The sequence below is a fragment of the Salvelinus sp. IW2-2015 genome, linkage group LG18, assembly GCF_002910315.2.
Source record: "Salvelinus sp. IW2-2015 linkage group LG18, ASM291031v2, whole genome shotgun sequence".
NCBI lineage: Eukaryota > Metazoa > Chordata > Actinopteri > Salmoniformes > Salmonidae > Salvelinus > Salvelinus sp. IW2-2015.
In genome coordinates, this window is record NC_036858.1 from 46182923 (window position 1) to 46207943 (window position 25021).

The 25021-nt window shown below is 42.0% G+C and overlaps 1 protein-coding gene across 1 annotated transcript; it reads left to right on the forward strand.

The window, feature by feature from the left end:
- The first annotated feature begins 1318 nt into the window (after window positions 1–1318).
- Window positions 1319–19707, forward strand: LOC111978773 (sulfotransferase 6B1). The gene is made up of 7 exons (XM_024009013.2): window positions 1319–1609; window positions 10799–10911; window positions 11922–12011; window positions 17668–17794; window positions 17944–18038; window positions 18136–18292; window positions 19478–19707. The coding sequence occupies exons 1-7, from the start codon at window positions 1429–1431 to the stop codon at window positions 19603–19605; spliced, it is 891 nt and encodes a 296-aa protein (XP_023864781.1). The 5' UTR covers window positions 1319–1428; the 3' UTR covers window positions 19606–19707.
- The last annotated feature ends 5314 nt before the right edge of the window (window positions 19708–25021 follow it).

The window sequence follows — 25021 nt, forward strand, 5'->3', positions numbered from 1 at the left end:
AACACCCTTATGTGCACTTGAGTCGTTCCATTATAGTGCTCTGTGTGGGTGGGTGGGTGGTATACAGTATGTAACTTGTCTAAGTCATCCAGAAAAAGAGTATCGGTCCTGTCGATTGTACATCAGCAGGGTCAGAATAACCACAGTCATAACATATCACATCATGTCAAAATCTCATCCAATGCACACTTTCACCACTAAGCCTGTACCGCATACAACTAGGCCCAGCTAGACCTAAATAAACTAGGCCTGTTTTGGGCTTTTATGGGTTGATCGGGTGTCATCATTTTCCCTGTATGGATGTCTCAGTAAAGAATAGTCCAACAACAACAACCTAAAAGGGATAATTAATGATGTATGCATACTGAGATTATAGCATGATACACTTTGCAGTGAAACCGAGAAAATTATCTAACTAAAACCTCCCATTTTATTAATTTACGCCCCGTTAATACTTTCCTATTTCAATGTTGATCGACCTCTGACGTTGTCTATTGCCGGCACTGTTGAATGGACCTCGATTTCAAAGCATTATTCAGAGATTATTCATTTCCAGTAAGAGTATGTGAAAATGTGAAGCGTAACCACATGCCATGCTTTATGTCCTGCTGGGTGTTTGAGTTGGTGGCACCATGCCAGAGGGAGGCCAGAGAGGAAGCTTATTTGCTTATTTCTATAGGCATGAATAGTCACATTGTACAGAAACGGTTAATCAAGTGACAGTAAAAAATGTGAATAAGGCAACAGTTTTTACTTTTGCCTTTGAGTGGATGAAGCTATAGGGGCCACTAGATTCTAAGGGAAATACATCCACATAGGTATTGTTTATAAAAACACTTGTGGCAGGACATTTCAACATCTGGGATATTTCAAACGTTCAAACGCTCCCTTACATAATGGCAAAATGTGTAGCAAGGGATACACAGCATTCTCTCAAAGTGATTCATTTACAGTATGTTCACTGTCAGATAGCACGGTGTTGTTTAGACGCTTAGGAAAGAAAATGATGTAATAGAAATAGTTTACTTCCATGCAACATTGGACAGATATTGGCCAGCTGTCTTTGGATACCCTCCCCAAACAGTTCCTTCCATTCAATGACCTACTGTTGTCTTAGCTCTAGCGGTCCCTCCCATCTGGTTAGTATTGCACAGGCATCTCCCCATCAATCACACAGGACACCAGATCTTCCATTCTCCCCTACAGAAACCAGGAAACTCCTGCTTCTCACGCAAGCTCTGTCTTTGAAAGACGTGCCTCCTTCTCTTCCTACTGTACTCTCTCTCTCACACACACCCACATTCACACACCCACACTCATACACAGAGCGGAGCTCGTGGCCGTCCAGCTGCACAAATACACTGGATGCCTGTTAGCGGTGGAAACTGAATTTTCTTTACCTTGAGATTTTCTGCAGTATTATCCAAAATGAGTAGCTCTTTCTCAGCCAAAATGGAACTGGCTAAAGATATGAAGGAGGAGGATAAGTTGTACAGATATAATGGAGTGCTGTACCCTGTCATCATGAGTCCAGTGGAGAACCTGAAGGCTATGGAGAGGCTGGAAGCAAGAGCAGATGATGTAATGTTAGTTGCATATCCCAAATGTGGTAAGTCAAAAATATTTGAATGTGGAAATAGTGTTAAACATTTAGATGGTCATCCTTGGGCAATGGACATCTTGATTAAGCATTTACCTTTTCTAATAGTCATTCACTATATAGCCATGTTATTTTTACTCGTTATTGTCATTATTTACAGTAGTGTCACTATTTACATTTTTATTTTGTATCTTATCTTTTAATCTTTAACTCTGCATTGTTGGAAAAAGACCCGTAAGTAACATTTCACTGTTAGTCTACACCTGTTGTCTATGAAACATGTGACGGATACAATATGATTCGATTTCTGATTTGATTTTACTATTATATCAAGTTTAATCATTAAAATAAGGAGTGTTCCTCTTGGGCTTCAGTTGTCTACTCTATGGCCTTACCTACATAAGGTTCAAAGTTCAAGTTCATTATACAATTGGGGCAATTCATCTTACTTATAGTGTTGTCTTACTCATAGCTCATAGTGTATGCCATTTTATTGCAGCCATACAAAAGGTTTTTGATTTGCTGAGTGGGTTTGGGGTATTCTCTTACAAAAGTGACCTATAATTCAATTTCACAATGGATGGGCCTCTGAGCATTTGGACTTGCAGAATATGATCTGTGTGCTTTGGGGTAGGGCCTCCCCGGCAGGCAAAATTGGTTGCAATAAAGTCTGTTTCTGGTTTTGACCTTGTTATTACAACCCAAATTTGCAGCCAGTTTTGCTCGCTTTGTCAGTTCTTTCCTCTGCACACTATAGAGCGATGTAAGATAAGCAATCAGTGTTGATGAATGTTGAATTTAACACAAGCCACTCAACATACTGCAGACATAGCCCCCTTGTAACAACGGTTCATGTAATAACTTTAATATTTATAATGTAATAAAACCGGTTAATGTAAAACCATGAAACAACTTTTTGGATTAATAGCCAAAGTATGTGCAACCAATCATCTTATAGCGTACTAAAATAAATAAAAATATGTATCATTTCCCTTATTTGAATGCACATACCACTCTCCACCTATTGAAAATACACACACAAACCAATGCGCACTCTTACACACACACGCACAAGCACACATTGAAATGTACACACATGCAGTCATAGACACACACACACACACACACACTCACACACAGACAGACACACACACAGAAACACAGGTAACACTTTATATGAAGGGGGTAACATCTTTATGACACCAGTTATAACACCTTTATGAGTGTTACAATATCATTCATAACAACCGTTATTACACATTTATTCAACATCATTCGTAAGGAACTTTAAAAAATAAAACTTCCTTTGAATAGATCTTTATTTATTATTACAAAGGAAGTTTGTATTTTTGCTGCCACGGTACCTAACCCCCTGACACACGATTTATGCAACAGTCTGGGGGCACCGGGTAAGCCTCAGGTCCCAGTCTTAAAAATATTTATTCTGGATAATAATGATCCGGATTGTGTAATCCCCTTTTTTTATCCGATTTTGAGACAGTTTTTTTTTAAAGGATCGGAATAGGATCATTTTGATCCAGATGCCACAATATCAAGACAGAATCCAGATTTTCTTTGAATACGCCTACACCTTGCCATCTACTGAGATGGTCATGTTCCCACTTTTACACGGTCATAGAGAAACAGATGAATTAACTACATGAATAAAGGTTACTAATAACAAGTGAAAGAAGAGTCTGACTAGAAACTTCATATGGAGAAAAGGAGTGCCGTATTCTCTGTTGTGAACGCACAACTTCATTATAGGACAAATACTGTATATGCACTTATTTGACACTACTCAATATAACAACGAACCACATATATACAATGCCTTTAGAAAGTATTCATACCCCGTGACGTATTCCACATTTTGTTGTGTTACAGCCTGAATTCGAAATGGATTAAATATGATTTTATTATCCACACAATATCCCATAATGACAAAGTGAAAACATGTTTTGAGAAATAAAAACAGAAATACCTTATTTACAGTGGCTTGCGAAAGTATTCACCCCCCTTGGCATTTTTCCTATTTTGTTGCCTTACAACCTGGAATTAATACGGATTTTGGGGGGGTTTGTAACATTTGATTTACACAACATGCCTACTACTTTGAAATGCAAAATATTTTTTATTGTGAAACAAACAAGAAATAAGACAAAAAAACTGAAAACTTGAGCGTGCATAAATATTCACCCCCCCAAAGTCAATATTTTGTAGAGCCACCTTTTGCAGCAATTACAGCTGCAAGTCTCGTGGGGTATGTCTCTATAAGCTTGGCACATCTAGCCACTGGGATATTTGCCCATTCTTCAAGGCAAAACTGCTCCAGCTCCTTCAAGTTGGATGGGTTCCGTGGATGTAAAGCAATCTTTATGTCATACCACAGATTCTCAATTGGATAGAGGTCTGGGCTTTGACTAGGCCATTCCAAGACATTTAAATGTTTCCACTTAAACCACACGAGTGTTGCTTTAGCAGTATGCTTAGGGTCATTGTCTTGCTGGAAGGTGAACCTCCGTTTCAGTCTCAAATCTCTGGAAGACTGAAACAGGTTTCCCTCAAGAATTTCCCTGTATTTAGCGCCATCCATCATTCCTTAAAATCTGACCAGTTTCCCAGTCCCTGCCGATGAAAAAAATCCCCACAGCATGATGCTGCCACCACCATGCTTCACTGTGGATGGTGTTCTCGTGGAGATGAGAGGTGTTGGGTTTGCGCCAGACAGAGTTTTCCTTGATGGCCAAAAAGCTCAATTTTAGACTCATCTGACCAGAGTACCTTCTTCCATATGTTTGGGGAGTCTCCCACATGCCTTTTGGCGAACACCAAATGTGTTTGCTTATTTTTTTCTTCAAGCAATGGCTTTTTTTCTGCCACTCTTCCGTAAAGCCAAATACCTTCAGTGCCATTTTGAGGAGTGTGCGGCTTAAAGTGGTCCTATGGACAGATACTCCAATCTCAGGGTTATCTTCGGTCTCTTTGTTGCCTCTCTTATTAATGCCCTCCTTGCCTGGTCTGTGAGTTTTGGTGGGCGGCCCTCTCTTGGCAGGTTTGTTGCGGTGCCATATTCTTTCCATTTTATTAATAATGGATTTAATGATGCTCCGTAGGATGTTCAGAGTTTCAGATATTTTTTTAGAACCCAACCCTGATCTGTACTTCTCCAGAACTTTGTCCCTGACCTGTTTGGAGAGCTCCTTGGTCTTCATGCGCTTGCTAGGTGGTGCCCCTTGCTCAGGGGTGTTGCAGACTCTGGGGGATTTCAGAACAGGTGTATATATACTGAGATCATGTGACAAATCATGTGACACTTAGATTGCACACAGGTGGACTTTATTTAACAAATTATGTGACTTCTGAAGGTAATTGGCTGCACCAGATCTTATTTAGGGGCTTCATAGCAAAGGGGGTGAATACATATGCACGCACCACTTTTCCATAATTACATTATTTAAAATAAAATAAAAATCATTTCACTTCAACAATTTGGACTATTTTATGTATGTCCATTACATGAAATCCAAATAAAAAAATCTATTTAAATTACAGGTTGTAATGCAACAAAATAGGAAAAACACCAAGGGGGATGAATACTTTTGCATGGCACTAAGTATATCACACCCTTTTGCTATGAAACTCCAAATTGAGCTCAGGTGCATCCAACTTCCTTTGATCATCCTTGAGATGTCGCTACAACTTTATTGGAGTCTACGTGTGGCCAATCCAATTGTTTGGACATGATTTAGAAAGAAACATACATGTCTATATAAGGACCCACAGTTGACAGTGCATGTCAGAGCAGAAAATATACCTCGAAGTCCAAGGAACTGTCCGTAGATCTCTGAGATAGAATTCTTTCTCTGAGATCTAAGGACAGTTCCTTGAACTTCATTGTATAGTTTCTGCTCTGACGTGGTGGAGCACAGAGCAAAAACAAAACAAAAATTGTCACTTCCCAATACTTTTGGAACTGTGACAGTATCTGGGAAAGGTATAAAACAATTTCTAGAGCGATGAAAGTTTCCAAGAGCACAGTGGTCTCCATCATTGGGATATGGAAAAAATATGGAACTACCTAGACACTGCCTAGAGCTGGTCGTCTGACCAAACTGAGCAACTGGGCAAGAAGGACCTTAGTCAGGCACAGGGAAATGACCAAGAACCCAATGACCACTCTGACAGAACTACAGAGTTCCTTGGCTGAGATGGGAGAACCTGCCAGAAGGACAACAGTGTGTAGAGCACTTCACCAATCTGGGCTTTATGTGAGAGTGGCCAGACCGAAGCCACTCCTGAGAAAAAGGCACATGACAGCACGCCTGGTGTTTGAAAAAAGGCAAGTGAAAGACTCTGAGATCATAAGGCAAAAGATTCTGTGGTCTGATGAGACAAATTGAACTCTTTGGCCTGAATGCAAAGCACTATGTCTGGAGAAAACCCGGCACAGCTCATCACCTGTCTAACACCATCCCTACCGTGAAGCATGGTGGTGGTAGCACCATGCAATGGGGATGCTTTTCAGCAGCAGAGACTGGGAGACTAGTAAGAATAGAGGGAACAATTAATAGAGTCAAATATAGGCAAATCCTTGATGAGAACCTGCTGCAGAGGGCAAACAATCTTAGACTAGGGCAAAGATTTACATTCCAACAGGACAATAACCCCAAGCATACAGCCAAAGCAACACTGGAATGGCTTCAGAATAAGAATGTGAAAGTCCTTGAGAGGCACAGGCAAAGCCTACCCTTGAATCACGCTACTCCCAATCTAACGTGGGAGATTTACACAAATATCTATTCCTGTACTAGCAGACAATACGCCACCTTTTTAAACACAAGGTGAGGTCCTTGGGACTAAACTAAGCACAGGTTCTTTGCATCAAGGACAGACAACTGAAGCGATGCAACAATTTATTTTAGTTTCAGCGCCACAGAAATAGCACAAGCTCCATAGGCTTACATCATTTCCATACAACATCTCAAGGTCTAAGAGCTCCACACATCTGTCCTTCAAGACAAACTTCAGTTGTTAGCAGCAATATCAGATTTCTCTCACAAACAAACAAACATTACTATGATTACGTTTCTCACAAAACTAATGTTCAATCAAACGTTGGTGTTGCAATATTCATGGAGGGCGTGCACAGGGAGAAGGTCTTCAGTACCAGTCAAAAGTTTGGACACACCTACTCATTCTGTCACACCCTGATCTGTTTCACCTGTCTTTGTGCTTGTCTCCAACCCCCTCCAGGTGTCGCCCATCTTCCACATTATCCCCAGTGTATTTATACCTGTGTTGTCTGTTTGTCTGTTGCCAGTTTGTTTTGTCCGTCAAGCCTACCAGCGGTTTTCCCCTTGCTCCTGTCTTTTTCTATAGTTCCTGTTTTCTAGTTTTCACGGTTTGACCATTCTGCCTGCCCTGAGCCTGCCTGCGGTTTGTACCTTGTCACATCGCCCTGGATTATTGACCTCTGCCTGCCCCTGAGATTGCCTGCCGTTCTGTACCTTTTGACTCTGATCTGGAGTACTGTCCTCTGCCTGCCCTTGACTTGTCCTTTTGTCTGCCCCTGTTCTAGTAATACACTTTTGTTACTTTGACACGTCTGCATCTGGGTCCTCCCTAAAATGTGATACATTCAAGGGTCTTTCTTATTTGAAGTATTTTCTACATTGTAGAATAATAGTGAAGACATCAAAACTATGAAATAACACATGGAATAATGTAGTAACCAACAAAGTGTTAAGCATGATCATTACACAGGTGCACCTTATGCTGGGTACAATAAAAGGCCACTCTAAAATATGCCGTTTTGTCACACAACACAATGCCAAAGATGTATCACATTTTGAGGGAGCGTGCAATTGGCATGCTGACTGCAGGAATGTACACCAGGGTTGTTGCCAGAGAATTTAATGTTAATTTCTCTATCATAAGCCGCCTCCAATGTTGTTTTAGAGAATTTAACGGTACGTCTAATCGGCCTCACAACCGCCGACCACGTGTAACCATGCCAGCCCAGGACCTCCACATCCGACTTCTTCACCTGTGGGATCGTTTCGGTGGACCCTTTTGTGGGGAAAAACGAATTCTGATTGCCTGGGCCTGTCTCCCAAGTGGGTGGGCCTATGAACCCTCCCAAGCCCACCCATGGCTGCACCCCTGCCCAGTCATGTGAAATCCATAGATCAGGGCCTAATGAATTTATTTCAGTTGACTGATTTTACTGTAACTCAGTAAAATAATTGAAATTGTTTCATGTTGAGTTCATACAGTATTTTTGTTCCTTGGGTTTATATGCCTGGCTCAAGTCCACGATGGAGCCAGACCTGGATGTAAATTGTAGGCCCTATATTTCAAATGTTTTAACTCAATGTACTTGATGATTGTGCTTTCCTGGCGCAATGGAACCAATGGAATAGTCCCAAAAGTGCAAATTCTTCTGGCACTCCAGGCAAACCCTCAAAGTACTGGAACGATTTTAAATACTATATAAACCCAGGTCTGGAAGGCATCAGTGCAATTGGTGGCATTGTAATATGTCAACTAACCTTGCCTGAGACTTGCATTAGCTCCACAAGCGAATTACTTGGCTTTAGCTCAGCAGGTCTAACACAGGCAGTAACACCAGCAACTGTCCGGCTCACTCCCACAATATATTTCTAATAAAATTAATTGTAATGCTGTAATGAAAAAAAACTTTTATTTTGAAGGTTCCATATGAATGATATTGTATAAATGTGTTATACAGGTTGTTATAAATGATACTGCAACATTCACAAAGCGGTTATGAATAGTTAAATAAAGGTGTTATGAATGTATTATATATCTTTAATTTAACCGTAACACACATACTGGTATATACCCACACATACAGACTCAATGTGTATTACAAACACACAAATGCACATTGCACACACACTCACAGGTACACGTAGTGACGTGACAAAATAACACACACACTAGTGGTGCGCGGGTCAGCTGTTTGTTCAACAGCCCGCAATTGCTAATAACCCATCCGCAACTGATGAAGTGAAAATCTTAAGTCCGCACCTGACCCACATATATAGAAAATGCGCTGTAGGCTACAGTCAGAGATGGCGGCATGAGTTTTTGACAGGGGATGCAAAAATATAAATTGCCAACATTTTATATGTTTCTGCTCATAATTTCCAACATTTTGGTAGGCTATAATAATAATACAAATACATGCAGCTTCTCTTCTGTTATTATATGTTGCCTTAGACTAAATAAAGAATAATGTCATAAAGTATAGAATGAATACTTCAATCTAGTTGACATTGGTAAAGTTTGCTCTGTCATGTCTGCTTCTTGCGTGGAGCAAAGACGTTTAGGGACCTGAGAGAAAATGGAATGACAAAAAAAATGTACATCAATTTGACTGGTTGTAAGGAAATAGAAAGCTGTGAAAAAGACCCAACATGTTTCTGATCAGATTTCAGTTCAGCTTGGATGCATATTTTATGTGGTTGAAGAGACCTTCATTTCCGAACTTTATCTCCAAGTTCTCTTTTAAAAAATCACCTTTATAATAAAGCGCTTGCAGGCTAACAATAATATACGATTCCTAATGTGACGAGTAGCCTAATCATAGAACAATATTCGGTAATAGTATTCACTACAGCCTAAGTTAATTTACCTCATGACTGTTTGCAAAACAAAATAGACCGTTGTGAACAGACCGTACATGTCTTTGTAGTGCATAATTACAATGGGTCTGTGTGTGAGAGAGAGAGAAAATTAGATGAGTTTTGTAACTAAATTACTAAAAACAAGATTGTTACAATTAAAACTGAGCACAAATGGACAGCTGTGCAATTCATCCTCCTTTTTAAAAATATTGTTCCCATTTTAGCCAAGTTTAGAATTGTAAACTAATAGAAAATATAAGTGGAAAACTATTGTGAGCATGCTCCAGATCACTTAATATCCACCACAAGGGGGAGAGAAAAGAAGAGGGAGCAAAAGATGAGAGAGGAACAGAGAGGGAGAGAGAGACCCCACTCAACTCAAACTAAACTGTCTGTTGTACAGAAGAGCGTGTTTCTGACTCCAAACCCCCACAACTGAATAGAAAAGATCATGAACGCACCACTTACAAAACAGAGCTGAGAGCTTTCCATGCAGAGATGTTATTTTATTTAACCTTTATTTAACTAGGCAAGTGAGTTAAGAACAAATAGTTTTTTACAATGACCATAACCTGGACGACGCTGGGCCAATTGTGTGCTGCCCTATGGGACTCCCAATCATGGCCAGTTGTGATACAGCCTGGAATCAAACCAGGGTCTTTAGTGATGCCTCTAGCACTGAGATGCAGCGCCTTAGATTGCTGCACCAGTCGGGAGCACCCCTAAGAATGGGATCCCTATATAAATATCCCATGTTTTTTCTCTCCCTTACCCCAATCCTAGTATAATTTATAGCAATAGTGCAAAGGAAAAATAGTTTTGTCGTTTTCATTGCAACAACACAAATTGTTACACCTCTTCTGCAGGGAGTGGTGCTATTTCACCATTTCACCACCCAAGCACCACTACCTCCCGTGGCTCTGCCTGCCCTATACATTGTTAATTTGGTGTAAATAAAGGTATATCTTTTACTTCGCTCCTTTTGGAATCTTCAGTACACAGTTCAAATAGTTCAAAGCATACATAGCCTACCATTCAAAGTATCTTGTAAGGACAATGCAAATGGTAAAGAACAATTTAGAAAGTGCAAAGAGCACTCTGAGTATATTTCAAATCCTGATTTTGAAGGTGTGTCCCACCCTTTACCTTGTCTCCCCTTTTAGCCTCAAACGGCCTCATTGATGTTAACCCTGTTTCTTTTTTAGCTGTATCTTTCACAGTCCATGAAACCATTTTATGGATATTACAAAACACTAAGGGCTGGCTTTCAATGGAGACTCTCAATTGAGAATGGTTTTTATACCAAGACAAGACTTCATCTGTCTCTGGGAAACTGCTCCTTAGCGGATTGCCACTCACATGACAAATATTTTGGGATAATAACTTAGAACTCACTCTTGCCTAATTGTGAAACGTGGGGAAGCATTTTTAAGAATATCAAAGGACACTAACCCTTTCTATTCCTGATCCCTCTGTGTAAATTGAACAACCTTCTCTTATGCTCAAATGTTTAATGGACCTGAATGTTCACTGTCTCTGGCAGGTTTTAATTGGATGGTGGCGGTACTTCGTAAAATACTAGCAGCAGCAACTGGTGAGAAAGCAGAGTCCCAAATCCCTCCATTGATGGAGTTCTTTGGGCCAGAAATGCAGCAGGTATGTTATACTGCTTGTCTCCCCTGTAGTTTTAGCAACACTGCAGGTTTGTCTGCAACAAATAAATCAAACGTGTAAATAATGGAATATGCTTTGTGTGTAATAATTGGAAATGCTGTGTATGTGTTGTGTGGGGTTGTATGGTTCACAAATTCACACATTCCCTGTTGCATAAAGAGGTGCTGTAGTTATATTGGGACGTTTTTAGCCCACTTTAGGTCCATAAAGTAGGTTTTCATGACACAACATCAGGTCAGGACACTGTTCTCTATGCTACTTATGTCACAAACAGAGAGAATATCTATACAGTCAGGTGTAAAGGACGTCACGCTGCTTGCTTAGCAAGTACTGCTTCCTAATGATTCGGCTCATGCAGAGGCTCCAACCCAGGACCTCTGCCTCGCAAACACGTGTGATTGCACCCCTGAAGCATCTTACCCAGTCGCGCCACCACCATCTCTTCACCAGCGCAAGTGGAGACACTTCAGGCTGAGGAGTGAGTTTCACAGATCCGCATCTGTTACACAGGCAAACAATAATGTCATTTTACTGTTCTGTAACTAGTCACAATAATTAGATGCATGTGTTGCAATCATGCTGTGATCCACTAAGGCCCATTAGTGAATGTTAGTGAATTACAAACATGTGCTGTGAGTGGCCTCCAATGAACGCCCTCATGAGCCCTTGTGTGTGGAAATGTTAGCACAGCTAGACCTTAAACCTCATCCAACAAGAGTGGTCTACCTACAGTATACACCCATGATTCTCACACCGAATGCAATTAACATGGAGGATATAGTGAGATGGTATAATATAACAGTGTTTTGTATGGCCAACTGTGTCAGGATTGAAGAGTGTGTAACTGTTCTTACATTGGTTCCCTGTGATCCCCTATGCCTAAAACAACATAACATGCCTGTATGCACAGTGTCTGTTCAGTATATGACCGTAAGAGCAACAGCATACCATGGCTCATGTAGCGTTAAATGGAAGCCTTGTCTAACTTTCAGGCTATTCACAAAGCACCGTCCCCCAGATTTCTAGGGACACACATGCACCCAGATAACATTCCTGCATCCTTCACCACAAAGAAAACAAAGGTATGTACTTTCAACAAGGTATCTAAGTGTTGTTGTGATGGAACTCACGATTACCATGTTTATTTTTCCAGCAGTGTTTTTATGCTTCGGACCCACAGAACTTCCTCTTTTGATATGAGTGATATGAAATTCTACCACGACTTCCTCCAAACAACAACTTGTAATTCCCTTGTTATGTAATTGTGAAAGCTTTTCCTGTGCAGTGTCAGAGCTAGTGTTTCTCTGCATACAGAGTACCACACAGACATAGATATATACACTGCAAAGAACAAACTGAACAGAGAACATGGTAGACAGAGCAAAGAACAAAACATACACACGTAGGACACTATTCAGCAGACAATCACACTCCACTCAAATCTAAAAATATATATAACTCGTATGATATGTTACGAATTACAATCTGTTGTGGCTAATGTTAGATAGGTAGCTAGTTGGCTAACGTTAGCTAGGCTAGGGGTAAGGGGTTTAAGGTTAGGGTTAAGGTTAGAAGTTAGGTTAAAGGGTTAAGGTTATGGTTAGGTGAAGGGTTAGCTAACATGCTAAGTAGTTGCAAAGTAGCTAAAAAAGTAGTAACATGCAGCCTTTGGATTTCTAAATGTTCGAGTTATATGCTTACCCATCCAACCACCTTCCTTTTGGTTTTGCCTTAAGTAATATTCTATAAAATATATCGTGTCTGTAAAATAGGCTTAGAACTTTTGTGAAACAGCACAGTTAAAAATATATGGCAAATAGAACTGGATGGTCTTCAGAAATAGACAGAGAGGTTGAGGGTAACGGAAGTGTGTATATAGTGTGTATAAGCTGGAAGTAGAAGCCTAAGTGTTGTTGTTCATTAGTTTACTCCAATTGTCACCCTGATCTGTTTCAACTGTCCTTGTGCTTGTCTCCACCCCCTCCAGGTGTTGCTTATTTTCCCTGGTGTATTTATCCCTGTGTTTCCTGTCTCTCTGTGCCAGTTTGTCTTGTTTGTCAAGTCAACCAGCGTTCTTGTTTCTCAGCTCCTGCTTTCCCAGTCTCTCTTTTCTTTCTCTCCTGGTTTTGACCCTTGCCAGTACAGACTCTGAGCCCGCCTGCCTGACTACTCTGCCTGCCCCAGACCTCGAGCCTGCCTATCGCCTGGTACTGTTTGGACTCTGACCTGGTTTATGAACTCTTGCCTGTACCCGACCTGCCTTTTGCCTACCTCTTTTGTCATAATAAATATCGGAGCTCAACCATCTGCCTCCTGTGTCTGCATTTCGGTCTCGCCTTGTGCCCTTCCATGACAGACCCAGCAGACTTGGACCAGCTCCGTCATCTTGTCTCCCTACAGGGAGGCACCATTGGGAGGCACGAGGAGCTACTTCGGCATCTTTTGGAAGGGCTTCGTTCCCTGATGGAATGCCACGACCAAGGGTTTAAGGCGATAATGGAGCAAATCCGTGAAGTAGCTCATAGGCACGCCACATCTGAGACCTCCCAACCACCCAGTAACCTTTCTACTAGTTGTGGATTGGTTCAACCTACCCCGGCTCCCCGAGAACCCTGCTTACCTCCTCCGGAGCGTTATGCAGTTGATCCTGGTACCTGCCGGGCATTCCTTTCCCAGTGCTCCCTCATTTTCGAACCCCAGCCCTCTTCGTTCCCATCGGACCGATCGAAGATAGCGTATTTAATCACGCTAATGTCCGGAAGAGCGCTCTCCTGGGCGACAGCTGTATAGGAGCAGCAATCCGTGTGCCATAGCCTGGAGGAATTTATGGCAGAGGTGAGGAAGGTTTGCGATTCTCTGGTGCCCGGGAGGGAGGCGGCTCGAAAACTACTGCAGGTACGTCAGAACTCCCGTAGTGTGGCAGACTACGCAGTAGATTTCCGCACATTGGCCGCGAGTTCCTGTAATCCGGAGGCTCTTTTAGACACCTTCCTCCATAGACTGTCGGAGGTGATAAAGGACGAGCTCGCAGCTCGGGAAATACCACTGGAACTAGATTCCCTCATCGCCATTTCGATTAGGATTGATGGGCGCTTACGAGAACGCCAGTGTGAGAGGAGGTTGGGCCTCGGGTACTCTCGTTCATCGGGAACACTCGTCTGCCCTAAGGAATCCGGAAATCCCTGAAGTGTGTTTTTCCAACGAGAGCCGAAAACACCCGAGGTTCCTCGAGAATCATCGGCGATAGGTGAGATGGATACTCCAGAGCCCATGCAACTGGGAAGAGCTAGATTATCGGTTGGGGAACATTCACATAGGCTGAGTTCTAACTGTTGTCTGTACTGTGGAGGTGTGGGACATTATATAGCCACCTGCCCTGTCAAGAAACCCTTTTCTCTAGTGGGTACAAGTATTCTGGTGAGCCAGACTGGGAGTTCCCTAATTCCTATCACCCGTACACCTTTTTTTGTGATTCTGCTGTGGGGAGACCAGTCTAAGTCTCTCCGGGTGCTCATTGACTCTGGGGCTGATGAAAGTTTTATAGATGCTACCATGGTTTCTGAATTAGGTATTCCCACTCAACCTCTCTCTGTCCCCATGGATGCAAGGGCACTGGACATAAATTCAATTGGAAGAGTCACCCATAGCACAGTGCCCGTTCAGATAAGGGTTTCAGGAAACCACAGTGAGACCATACAGTTCCTCCTCATCGATTCACCCCATGTTCCTGTTGTTCTGGGATTTTCTTGGCTCCAAAAACACAACCCTGTTATTGACTGGACAACAAGCTCCCGTTTTGTCATTCCCATTGCCTTAAAGCAGCACATCCGTCCCCGAGACGTCCTCCTCAGAGCATAAGCAAAGCCTCGGATGTCTCTGCTGTTCCCATTGAGTTCCATGACCTCCTGGAGGTATTCAGTAAGGCACGTGCTAATTCTCTTCCCCTGCACTGTCCTTATGATTGTGCCATTGATCTCCTCCCCAGCACCAAACCACCATGTGGTCGGCTATATCCTCTATCCGGCCCGGAGACCAAGGCCATGGAGGAGTACATTGAGGATTCTCTGGCTACTGGAGGCATCCGTACATCTGCATCTCCTGCCGGTGCATGGTTTTTCTTTGTGGAGAAGAAGGACAAGACCCTGCGGCCGTGTATTGACTACCGGGGTCTTGATGATATAACGATCAAGAATCGTTACCCCCTACCACTCCTCTCCTCGGCTTTTGAACCTCTCCAGCGGGCCACCATTTTTTCCAAGCTGGACCTTCGGAATGCCTAACACCTGGTTGGATACGCGAAGGAGATGAGTGGAAGACAGCATTTAACACAGCCAGCAGACATTATGAGTACCAGGTCATGCCGTTTGGACTCACCAACTCCCCCGCTGTCTTCCAGGCCCTGGTAAACGATGTGCTCCGGGACATGCTAAATTGTTTTGTGTTCGTCTACCTTGATGACATCCAGGTTTTTTCCCAGTCTGCCCAAGAACACAATCTCCATGTCAGACAAGTCCTTCAGCGCCTCCTGGAGAACCAGTTGTTTGTGAAAGAAGAGAAGTGTGAGTTCCACCGCTCTACATATCCTTTCTGGGATATCGCATTGCTGATGGAAATGTCCAAATGGATCCTGAAAAGGTGAAAGCAGTGGTCGATTGGCCTCAACCTACGTCCAGGGTGCAGTTACAACGTTTCCTGGGGTTCGCTAACTTCTACCGCTGTTTCATTCGGGGCTACAGCACCCTGGTGACCCCACTCTCTGCACTCACCTCTCCCAAAGTACCTTTCACATGGTCTCCAGCTGTTGACAGAGCCTTTGTGGACCTGAAGCATCGGTTCACCACAGCACCCATCCTCGTCCATCCGGACCTGTGTCGACAATTTGTGGTAGAGGTTGATGCTTCTGATGTTGGAGTGGGGGCAGTCCTGTCCTAGCAATCTGCCCAGGACCAGCTCCATCCCTGTGCCTTCCTGTCCCATCATCTCAATCCAGCAGAGAGGAACTACGATGTAGGCAACAGAGAACTTCTGGCTGTCAAGATGGCGCTGTAAGAGTGGAGGCACTGGCTGGAAGGAGCAGAACAGCCTTTTTTGGTTTGGACCGGCCATAACATTTTTGAATATCTCCGTACAGCCAAGCGCCTTAACTCCAGGCAGGCCCGGTGGGCTTTGTTATTTACAAGATTTAACTTCACCCTTTCCTACTGCCCAGGGTCCAAAAATATGAGTCCTGACACCCTCTCCAGCCTATACCGTTCCTCTGCCACACCCTCGGTCTCCAAAACCACTCTCCCTACCTCATATGCCTTGCGGCTTCATTGGGTTGGGGTTTTGAAACCCTGGGTCGCAAGGCACAACGCTCCCAGCCTGAACCTGAAGGGGGCCTGGCTGACCAGTTGTTTGCCCCAAACTCAGTCCGGTCCCGGGTCCTGGAATGGGCTCATTCCTCCAGGCTGACCTGTCATCCAGGTTCCGGTCGAACCCTAGCCTTCCTCCGACAACATTTCTGGTGGCCCACAATGGTTCCTGACGTCTCTGCCTTTGTCGCTGCGTGCACTGTGTGTGCTCAGAACAAGACTCCACGGCAAGCTCCTTCTGGCTTCCTTCAGCCACTAACTGTCCCTCATCATCCCTGGTCCCATATCTCTCTGGACTTTGCCACTGGGCTCCCTCCTTCTGATGGCAACACCATCATTCTGACGGTAGTGGATCGGTTCTCCAAGGCCGCCCATTTCATTCCTCTCCCCAAACTACCCTCTCCCAAGGAGACGGCTCAGCTCATGGTGCAGCACGTCTTCTGGATCCATGGACTCCCGGAGGACATTGTCTCCAACCGTGGTCCTCAGTTCTCGTCTCAGCTCTGGAAGGCGTTCTGCAATTTTAATGGGTCGTCGGCCAGCCTATCCTCCGGATTCCATCCCCATCCAACCGCCAGTCAATTTCTCGCATGGAATAGCCTTCTTTTCTCAGAACAAGAATAGACTGACCAGTTTCAGAAAAAAGGTCTTTGTTTCTGGCCATTTTGAGCCTGTAATCGAACCCACAAATGCTGATGCTTCAGATACTCAACTAGTCTAAAGAAGGCCCGTTGTATTGCTTCTTTAATCAGCACAACAGTTTTCAGCTGTGCTAACATAATTACAAAAGGGTTTTCTAATGATCAATTAGCCTTTTAAAATTATAAACTTGGATTAGCTAACACAACGTGCAATTGGAACACAGGAGTGATGGTTGCTGATAATGGGCCTCTGTACGCCTATGAAGATATTCCATAAAAAATCTGCCGTTTCCAGCTACAGTAGTCATTTACAACATTAACAATGTCTACACTGTATTTCTGATCAATTTTATGTTATTTAAATAGACAAAAAATTTACTTTTCTTTCAAAAACAAGGACATTTCTCAGTGACCCCAAACTTTTGAACGGTAGTGTATATATTTACAAAATAATATATGGAGGATTGGAAATTATGCAGACAATTACATTGATGGAAGCTACAATCTATCTGCAATATAAAAGCTGGTCTACCCCTTAAAAAAATTATATATACAGTATATATAAAAAAAATATATATTAACCTTTGTGTTATGTAACCACACCAAACATAACATATCATACATATTTGAGTGATGTTTGTTTACTATGTTGCGTCTAGTCTATGAGACCAGGCTGCCTGGATCAGTCTAAAAAATATACTGTTATTATTATTATGTTATGGTCTTCTGTTGATCAAAAACAGATGCTGGTGATATTCAGGAACCCGAAAGACACAGTGGTTTCCTTTTATCACTTCTCCAACAAAAATCCATGTCTACCCACTGCCGAGTCCTGGGACCGCTTCTTCTCAGAGTTTATGAGTGGAAAAGGTACCTAAAGTAAAGAGCCCTTATGAACATTGGGTTTATATTTTGGGGTTTGCTTAATCTAAAAATACAACTTGAGTCATTGGTATTACAGTAAGAGATGTATCTATACATTACAAAGCCTCATCAGAATAGTATGTGCCTATTCCTAGTTCCCTGGGGTTCATATTTCGACCATGTACTTGGCTGGGAGAAGAGAATGGATGACCCTAACGTGATAATAGTCACCTTTGAGGAGTTAAAACAGGTATCAAACATTCCTTGTGTTTTGGAAACAGACCATATTTTTGATAGGTTTGCTTTTTGTCATTTACATTCTGTCTTGTTAATTGTGACCCACCCAGGACCTGAGTGAAGGTGTGCGAAGGGTCTCTGAGTTCTTTGGTTTCAGTCTCAGTGATCCTCAGATCCAGGCCATCACAGAGGAGAGCACTTTCAACGCTATGAAGGAGAGCTCCAATGACTCACACGGCCAGATGGGCAACGTCTTGTTCAGGAAAGGTGTGTGTGTTGAGAGAGAGAGGAGAGAGCTGTATGAGGGAGCTTTGTTCCAGAGTGACTGTGTTTGTTTAATCCCACCTACCTGAGACAGAAAATGTGGCATTATGGTGAGACAAACATACACTTGATATGATGTCTGTCAACTTTAAATACAGACTCATGTCTCAGGTCTCCTGGTCCTCCAAAAACAACCCTTGTCCTTTTCAGGGAGAGAAAGCTAATAACCTTTGGTAACCTCCTATAAGTTGAATGCATTAATCAATTACTGTCTGTCTGCCTAACAAAGCATGACTGTTACCCCTAAATACAGTGCAGTATATAGTCTGTCATTCATTGACTTGTGTTGTTTCACTCTGCTGAGGTATGATATAGGTAGCATAGGAGAACATCTCTCTCTCTCTCTCTCTCTCTCTCTCTCTCTCTCTCTCTTTTTCTACATGACCTCACACAACCTTAACATGCCTGTGCTGAACAGACAGCCTCATGCTGGGCGTGTCTTTGAACATTAGGCCGGTAGTTTAACAGCTTATACGTGATATTCACGCATGTATAGCAGGCCAGGGGTCATATATGGCACTCTACAGCATATGTGACATTGAGCTCACTGAAACTTATTAAAGGATACATATACAGGTATTTTTTTACAATTTATAATATTATCCATTGTGTATTAGGATTAATTGAGATCGCAAATGTGTAAATATAAAAATAAAAAACAATCCCACTTGCTAATCTAATTGACTGCCAGTTATATAATGCAATCATATGTCAGCTTTGTCCACTGATCACAATGGATAATAGCAGAGCACACTCCATACACAATCCTGAAAGGCTGTTGCACACTTGTTTAGTTAGTTTCATACATGATTATCACACCACCAACATTAAACTTGGTGGACTGGGATTTCTCGGTTACATTTGTGTAATTATACTGTATGTTTCATACTCGCCATGCACATTCACTACGGTATGCTGCATGTCTTAGGTGTGAGGTTGAGGTAATCTTATTATCAATCAAAGTTATATTTTATAATATGTTGGTTACCTCACACTACCTAAAAGACTAGGTCAACTGTAATCTATGAATAACTGTAATCTAAAGATAACTTATGTTATGTACTTGCTCTACATTGATCACGTGTTTTAGTCTTGCTCATGTGTGTTTAATGGGTATTTCCTCCCCAGGTGAAGTAGGAGACTGGAAGAACCATTTCAGCCCAGCCCAAAGCCAGGAGATGGACACAGCATTTGAGAAGCACCTGGCAGGGACTAAGCTGGGGGCTAAACTGAAGTATGACCTGTACTGCAAGTAGATAGCAGACAGGATGAGCACTGACTGAACTGAGACAGGACGCAAGGGAAACACTGACAGAGTAGGAAAGTTCAACCCCAACCGGCAGGAGAGCTGGTATGCAGTAGCTAAACTGACATAGACAATGAGGAATTTGGTGGTGTGACACTTGTTACTCCACTTGACTGTCTTACACTGCAGCCATTCAAGGGCATTTTTGTGAAAGTGTGACATGAGATAGAGTAGACATGATATACTTCATGTTAGATTCTTTATACACATCTTGTAATCCTTGTTTTTATACCACTGCACTTAAGTATGTTAATTAAAGTTGGTTCAATGATTGATATCAGCCTCCTTGTCTGTATTTTATGATATCAATCATTCAGTTCAGAGTAACGGAATTTTACCCCAGGATCATATGTGCCACACAGTGTAGTTCCATGAATTACATGCCACATGAGGTGAACTATAATAATCATGTTCAAAGTCCTAGTAAGAATGCCTTTTGACGTTGGCACTGGCTTTTGTCGTAATGGCCATGCTTGCCAACAATGTGACAGGTTACACGTAATAAGACCGTTGGATTGAAATGCATACAATACTAGAAGAAAAAAATATATATATAATTATTTGGTGACCAAGCTGAGACCATCTGTAAATTTAAAGTCTAACATACTGTAATATAAATTCTTTACTGCTCAAAGGCGTTAAGAAGGAAAGAAATTCCACAAATTAACAAGGCACACGTTTAAATTGAAATGCATTCCAGGTGATTACCTCATGAAGAATGCCAAGAGTGTGCAAGCTGTCAGTAAGGCAAAGGGTGGCAACTTTGAAGAATCTCAAATATAAAATAGAATTTGATTTGTATAACACTTTTTTTTAGGTCCAAAAGGCTCCTCAACAGCTTCTACCCCCTAGCCATAAGAATGCTGAACAATTAATCAAATGGCCACCCAGACTATTTACAATGACCCCCCCCCCCCCCCCCTTGTTTTTACACTGCTGCTCCTCGCGTTTTTTAATCTATGAATAGTCACCTTATATCCCTGCCTAAATGTACAAATTACCTTGACTAACCTGTACCCCCACACAGTGTCTCGGTACCAGTACCCCATGTAAATAGCCTCGTTATTATTATTTTATTTTTTACTTAATATTAAATGTTTTACTTTAGTTTATTTAGTAAATATTTTCTTAACTGTATTTCTTGAACTGCGTTGTCGGTTAAGGGCTTGCAAGTAAGAATTTCACTGTAAAGTTGTATTCGGCCCATGTGAGAAATAAAATTTGATTTGATTTGAATAAACTTTTTTACATACAGTTGACCTGGCAGCGACTCCGGAAAGGCATTATACAATGTTCGATTGAATGTTTTTCTTCAGTTACCATACACATTACATGTCTGTCTCAAACAATATTCCCTCTCATTTTGCTGACAGAGAAATTAAAATGGTATGATACAATGTATAATTTCATACATGTTTCAGCCAGGGGCGTCATGCACCAATAGTTTCAGAGGGGGCAAGAATTTTGTGAGGATGGAGGGGGGTAACTGGTGGAAACTGTTGTTCCTGTTGTTCACAAGCAGATCTGCCCTCTCATTGGCTAGAATGGTCCCACCTGATCTTGCCTCCTTCCATCTGACTTCCATTTTTGAAGACATGTATTTTCAATGTTAGAGCGACCACTAGAGTATCTGGTCAATATTAATGGGTAATCTGTGGTGTCGCTCGACACTCTCTCTCTTCCTCAACTGACTATACTGTCTGAACACCGTCTGCAACTGGATCCTGAGCTTCCTGACGGGCCGCCCCCAGGTGGTGAGGGTAGGGAACAACACATCCGCCGTGCTGATCCTCAACACGGTGGCCTTCAGGGGTGCGTGCTCAGTCCACTCCGGTACTCCCTGTTCACTCATGACTGCATGGCCAGGTACGACTCCAACACCATCATCAAGTTTGCCGATGACCTGGTCGTGTGACCTGGTCGTGTGGTGCCAGGACAACAACCTCTCCCTCTACGTGATCAAGACAAAGGAGATGATTGTGGACTACAGGAAAAGGAGGACCGAGCAAGCCCCCATTCTCCTCGACGGGGCTGTAGTGGAACAGGTTGAGAGCATCAAGGTCCTTGGTGTCCACATCACCAACAAACTATCATGGTCCAAACACACTAAGACAGTCGTGAAGAGGGCACAACAAAGCCTATTCCCCCTCAGGAAACTGAAAAGATTTGGCATGGGTCCTCAGATCCAAAAAAGGTTCTACAGCTGCACCATCGAGAGCATCCTGACTGGTTGCATCACTGCCTGCTATGGCAACTGCTTGGTCTCCGACCGCAAGACACTACAGAGGGTAGTGAGTATGGAACATCTAATGAACATCTAATCAAAGGGCTACCCAGAGCCCTCTTTTACGCTGCTGCTACTCTCTGTTTATAATCTATGCATAGTCACTTTAACTCTAGCTACATGTACATATTACCTCAATTACCTCAACTAACCGGTGCCCCCGCACATTGACTTTGTACCGGTACCCCCTATACATAGCCTTGCCTGTTATTTTACTGCTGCTATTTAATTATTTGTTACTTTTATTTTCTATTTTTTACTTAGGCCAGACAAAATTGATTCACAGTTTAACTTCTTATGGCTGCAGGGCGGTGCCGGTACACTTATGACAACAGCCCGTCCAAGTGCAGGGCGCGAAATTCAAAAGATATTTTTTAGAAATATTTAACTTTCACACATTAACAAGTTCAATACAGCAAATGAAAGATACACATCTTGTGAATCCAGCCAACATGTCCRATTTTTAAAATGTTTTACAGCGAAAACACCACGTATATTTATGTTAGCTCACCACCAAATACAAAAAAGCACAGACATTTTTCACAGCACAGGTAGCATGCACAAAACCAACCTAACTAACCAAGAACCAACCAAAACAACAAGAAACAACTTCATCAGATGACAGTCTTATAACAAGTTATACAATAAATCTATGTTTGTTCGAAAAATTTGCATATTTGAGGTATAAATCAGTTTTACATTGCAGCTACCATCACAGCTACCGTCACAATAGCACCGAAGCAGCCAGAGTAATTACAGACCCAACGTGAAATACCTAAATACTCATCATAAACATTTCTGAAAAATACATGGTGTACAGCAAATGAAAGACAAACATCTTGTGAATCCAGCCAATATTTCCGATTCTTTAAGTGTTTTACAGCGAAAACACAATATAGCATTATATTAGCTTACCACAATAGCCAGAAACACAAGCCATTTACCAGCAGCAAAAGTTAGCGATCGTAACAAACCAGCAAAAGATATATAATTTTTGACTAACCTTGATAAGCTTCATCAGATGACAGTCCTATAACATCAGGTTATACAATACACTTATGTTTTGTTCAAAAATGTGCATATTTAGAGCTGAAATTCGTGGTTATACATTGTGCTAACGTAGCATCTTTTTCCCAGAATGTCCGGATATTTTTCTGACACTCACCTATTCTAACCAAATAACTATTCATAAACTTTACTAAAAAATACATGTTGTATAGGAAATGATAGATACACTAGTTCTTAATGCAATCGCCGTGTTAGAATTCTAAAAATAACTTCATTACGACATCCAGCTTACGTTATAGCGAGAGAGTGCCCAAAATCTGGGCGCAAACTAATAGTAAACATGTTCTGACAGATATATGAAATAACATCATAAATGGGTCCTACTTTTGATGATCTTCCATCAGAATGTTGTACAAGAGGTCCTTTGTCCAGAACAATCGTTGTTTGGTTTTAGAATGTCATTTTTCCCTCTTGAATTAGCAAGCATAACTAGCCAAGTTGCGCGAAGCTCTCCTTCCTGAACAAACGCAGACAACGCAACACGCCTAACGTCCCGAAAAAATTTCAATAATCTAATAAAACTATATTGAAAAAACATACTTTACGATGATATTATCACATTTATCAAATAAAATCAAAGCCGCAGATATAAGACGTCTATAACGAATGCTTTTCAGAAGCCAAAACTGGTGACCTTTATGCGCTTCCTGAACAGAGGAATTCTGGGGTCATGTCATTCCAAGCTGTCTCTTTTGACCATAGAAATACCTAGAAACCCCATTTCACCTCTCACAGCCTATTGACATCTAGTGGAAGGCGTATGAAGTGCATGTATACTAATAGATATAAAGCACATTTATAGGCAGGCCCTGGAACAGAGCCTCGATTTTTCACTTTCTGACAGGAAGTTTGCTGCAAAATGAGTTCTGTTTTACTCACAGATATAATTCAAACGGTTTTAGAAACTTGAGAGTGTTGTCTATCCAATAGTAATAATAATATGCATATTGTACGAGCAAGAATTGAGTACGAGGCCGTTTGAAATGGGCACCTTTTATCCAGGCTACTCAATACTGCCTCTGCAGCCCAAAGAAGTTAACGGATTTCCTTCCCAGAAAGTGAGGCGCGCGAGTGAAAAAAATACAAATATACATATATACAGTGAGGGAAAAAAGTATTTGATCCCCTGCTGATTTTGTACGTTTGCCCACTGACAAAGAAATTATCAGTCTATAATTTTAATGGTAGGTTTATTTGAACAGTGAGAGACAGAATAACAACAAAAATATCCAGAAAAATGCATGTCAAAAATGTTATAAATTGATTTGCATTTTAATGAGGGAAATAAGTATTTGACCCCTTCTCAATCAAAAAGATTTCTGGCTCCCAGGTGTCTTTCATACAGGTAACGAACGGAGATTAGGAGCACACTCTTAAAGGGAGTGCTCCTAATCTCAGTTTCTTACCTGTATAAAAGAYACCTGTCCACAGAAGCAATCAATCAATCAGATTCCAAACTCTCCACCATGGCCAAGACCAAAGAGCTCTCSAAGGATGTCAGGGACAAGATTGTAGACCTACACAAGGCTGGAATGGGCTACAAGACCATCGCCAAGCAGCTTGGTGAGAAGGTGACAACAGTTTCTGTGATTATTCGTAAATGGAAGAAACACAAAAGAACTGTCAATCTCCCTCAGCCTGGGGCTCCATGCAAGATCTCACCTCGTGGAGTTGCAATGATCATGAGAACGGTGAGGAATCAGCCCAGAACTACACAGGAGGATCTTGTCAATGATCTCAAGGCAGCTGGGACCATAGTCATCAAGAAAACAATTGGTAACACACTATGCCGTGAAGGACTGAAATCCTGCAGCGCCCGCAAGGTCCCCCTGCTCAAGAAAGCACATATACATGCCCGTCTGAAGTTTGCCAATGAACATCTGAATGATTCAGAGGACAACTGGGTGAACGTGTTGTGGTCAGATGAGACCAAAATGGAGTTCTTTGGCATCAACCCAACTTGCCGTGTTTGGAGGAGGAGGAATGCTGCCAATGACCCCAAGAAACCATCCCC

Excerpts from the sequence above, each read along its gene's own strand:
- LOC111978773 (XM_024009013.2), top strand. The coding sequence starts at position 1,429 with ATGAGTAGCTCTTTCTCAGCCAAAATGGAACTGGCTAAAGATATGAAG. Across the intron at positions 17,795-17,943 it reads AGAGTTTATGAGTGGAAAAG|TTCCCTGGGGTTCATATTTC; the intron begins GTACCTAAAGTA and ends GCCTATTCCTAG. Across the intron at positions 18,039-18,135 it reads CCTTTGAGGAGTTAAAACAG|GACCTGAGTGAAGGTGTGCG; the intron begins GTATCAAACATT and ends TGACCCACCCAG.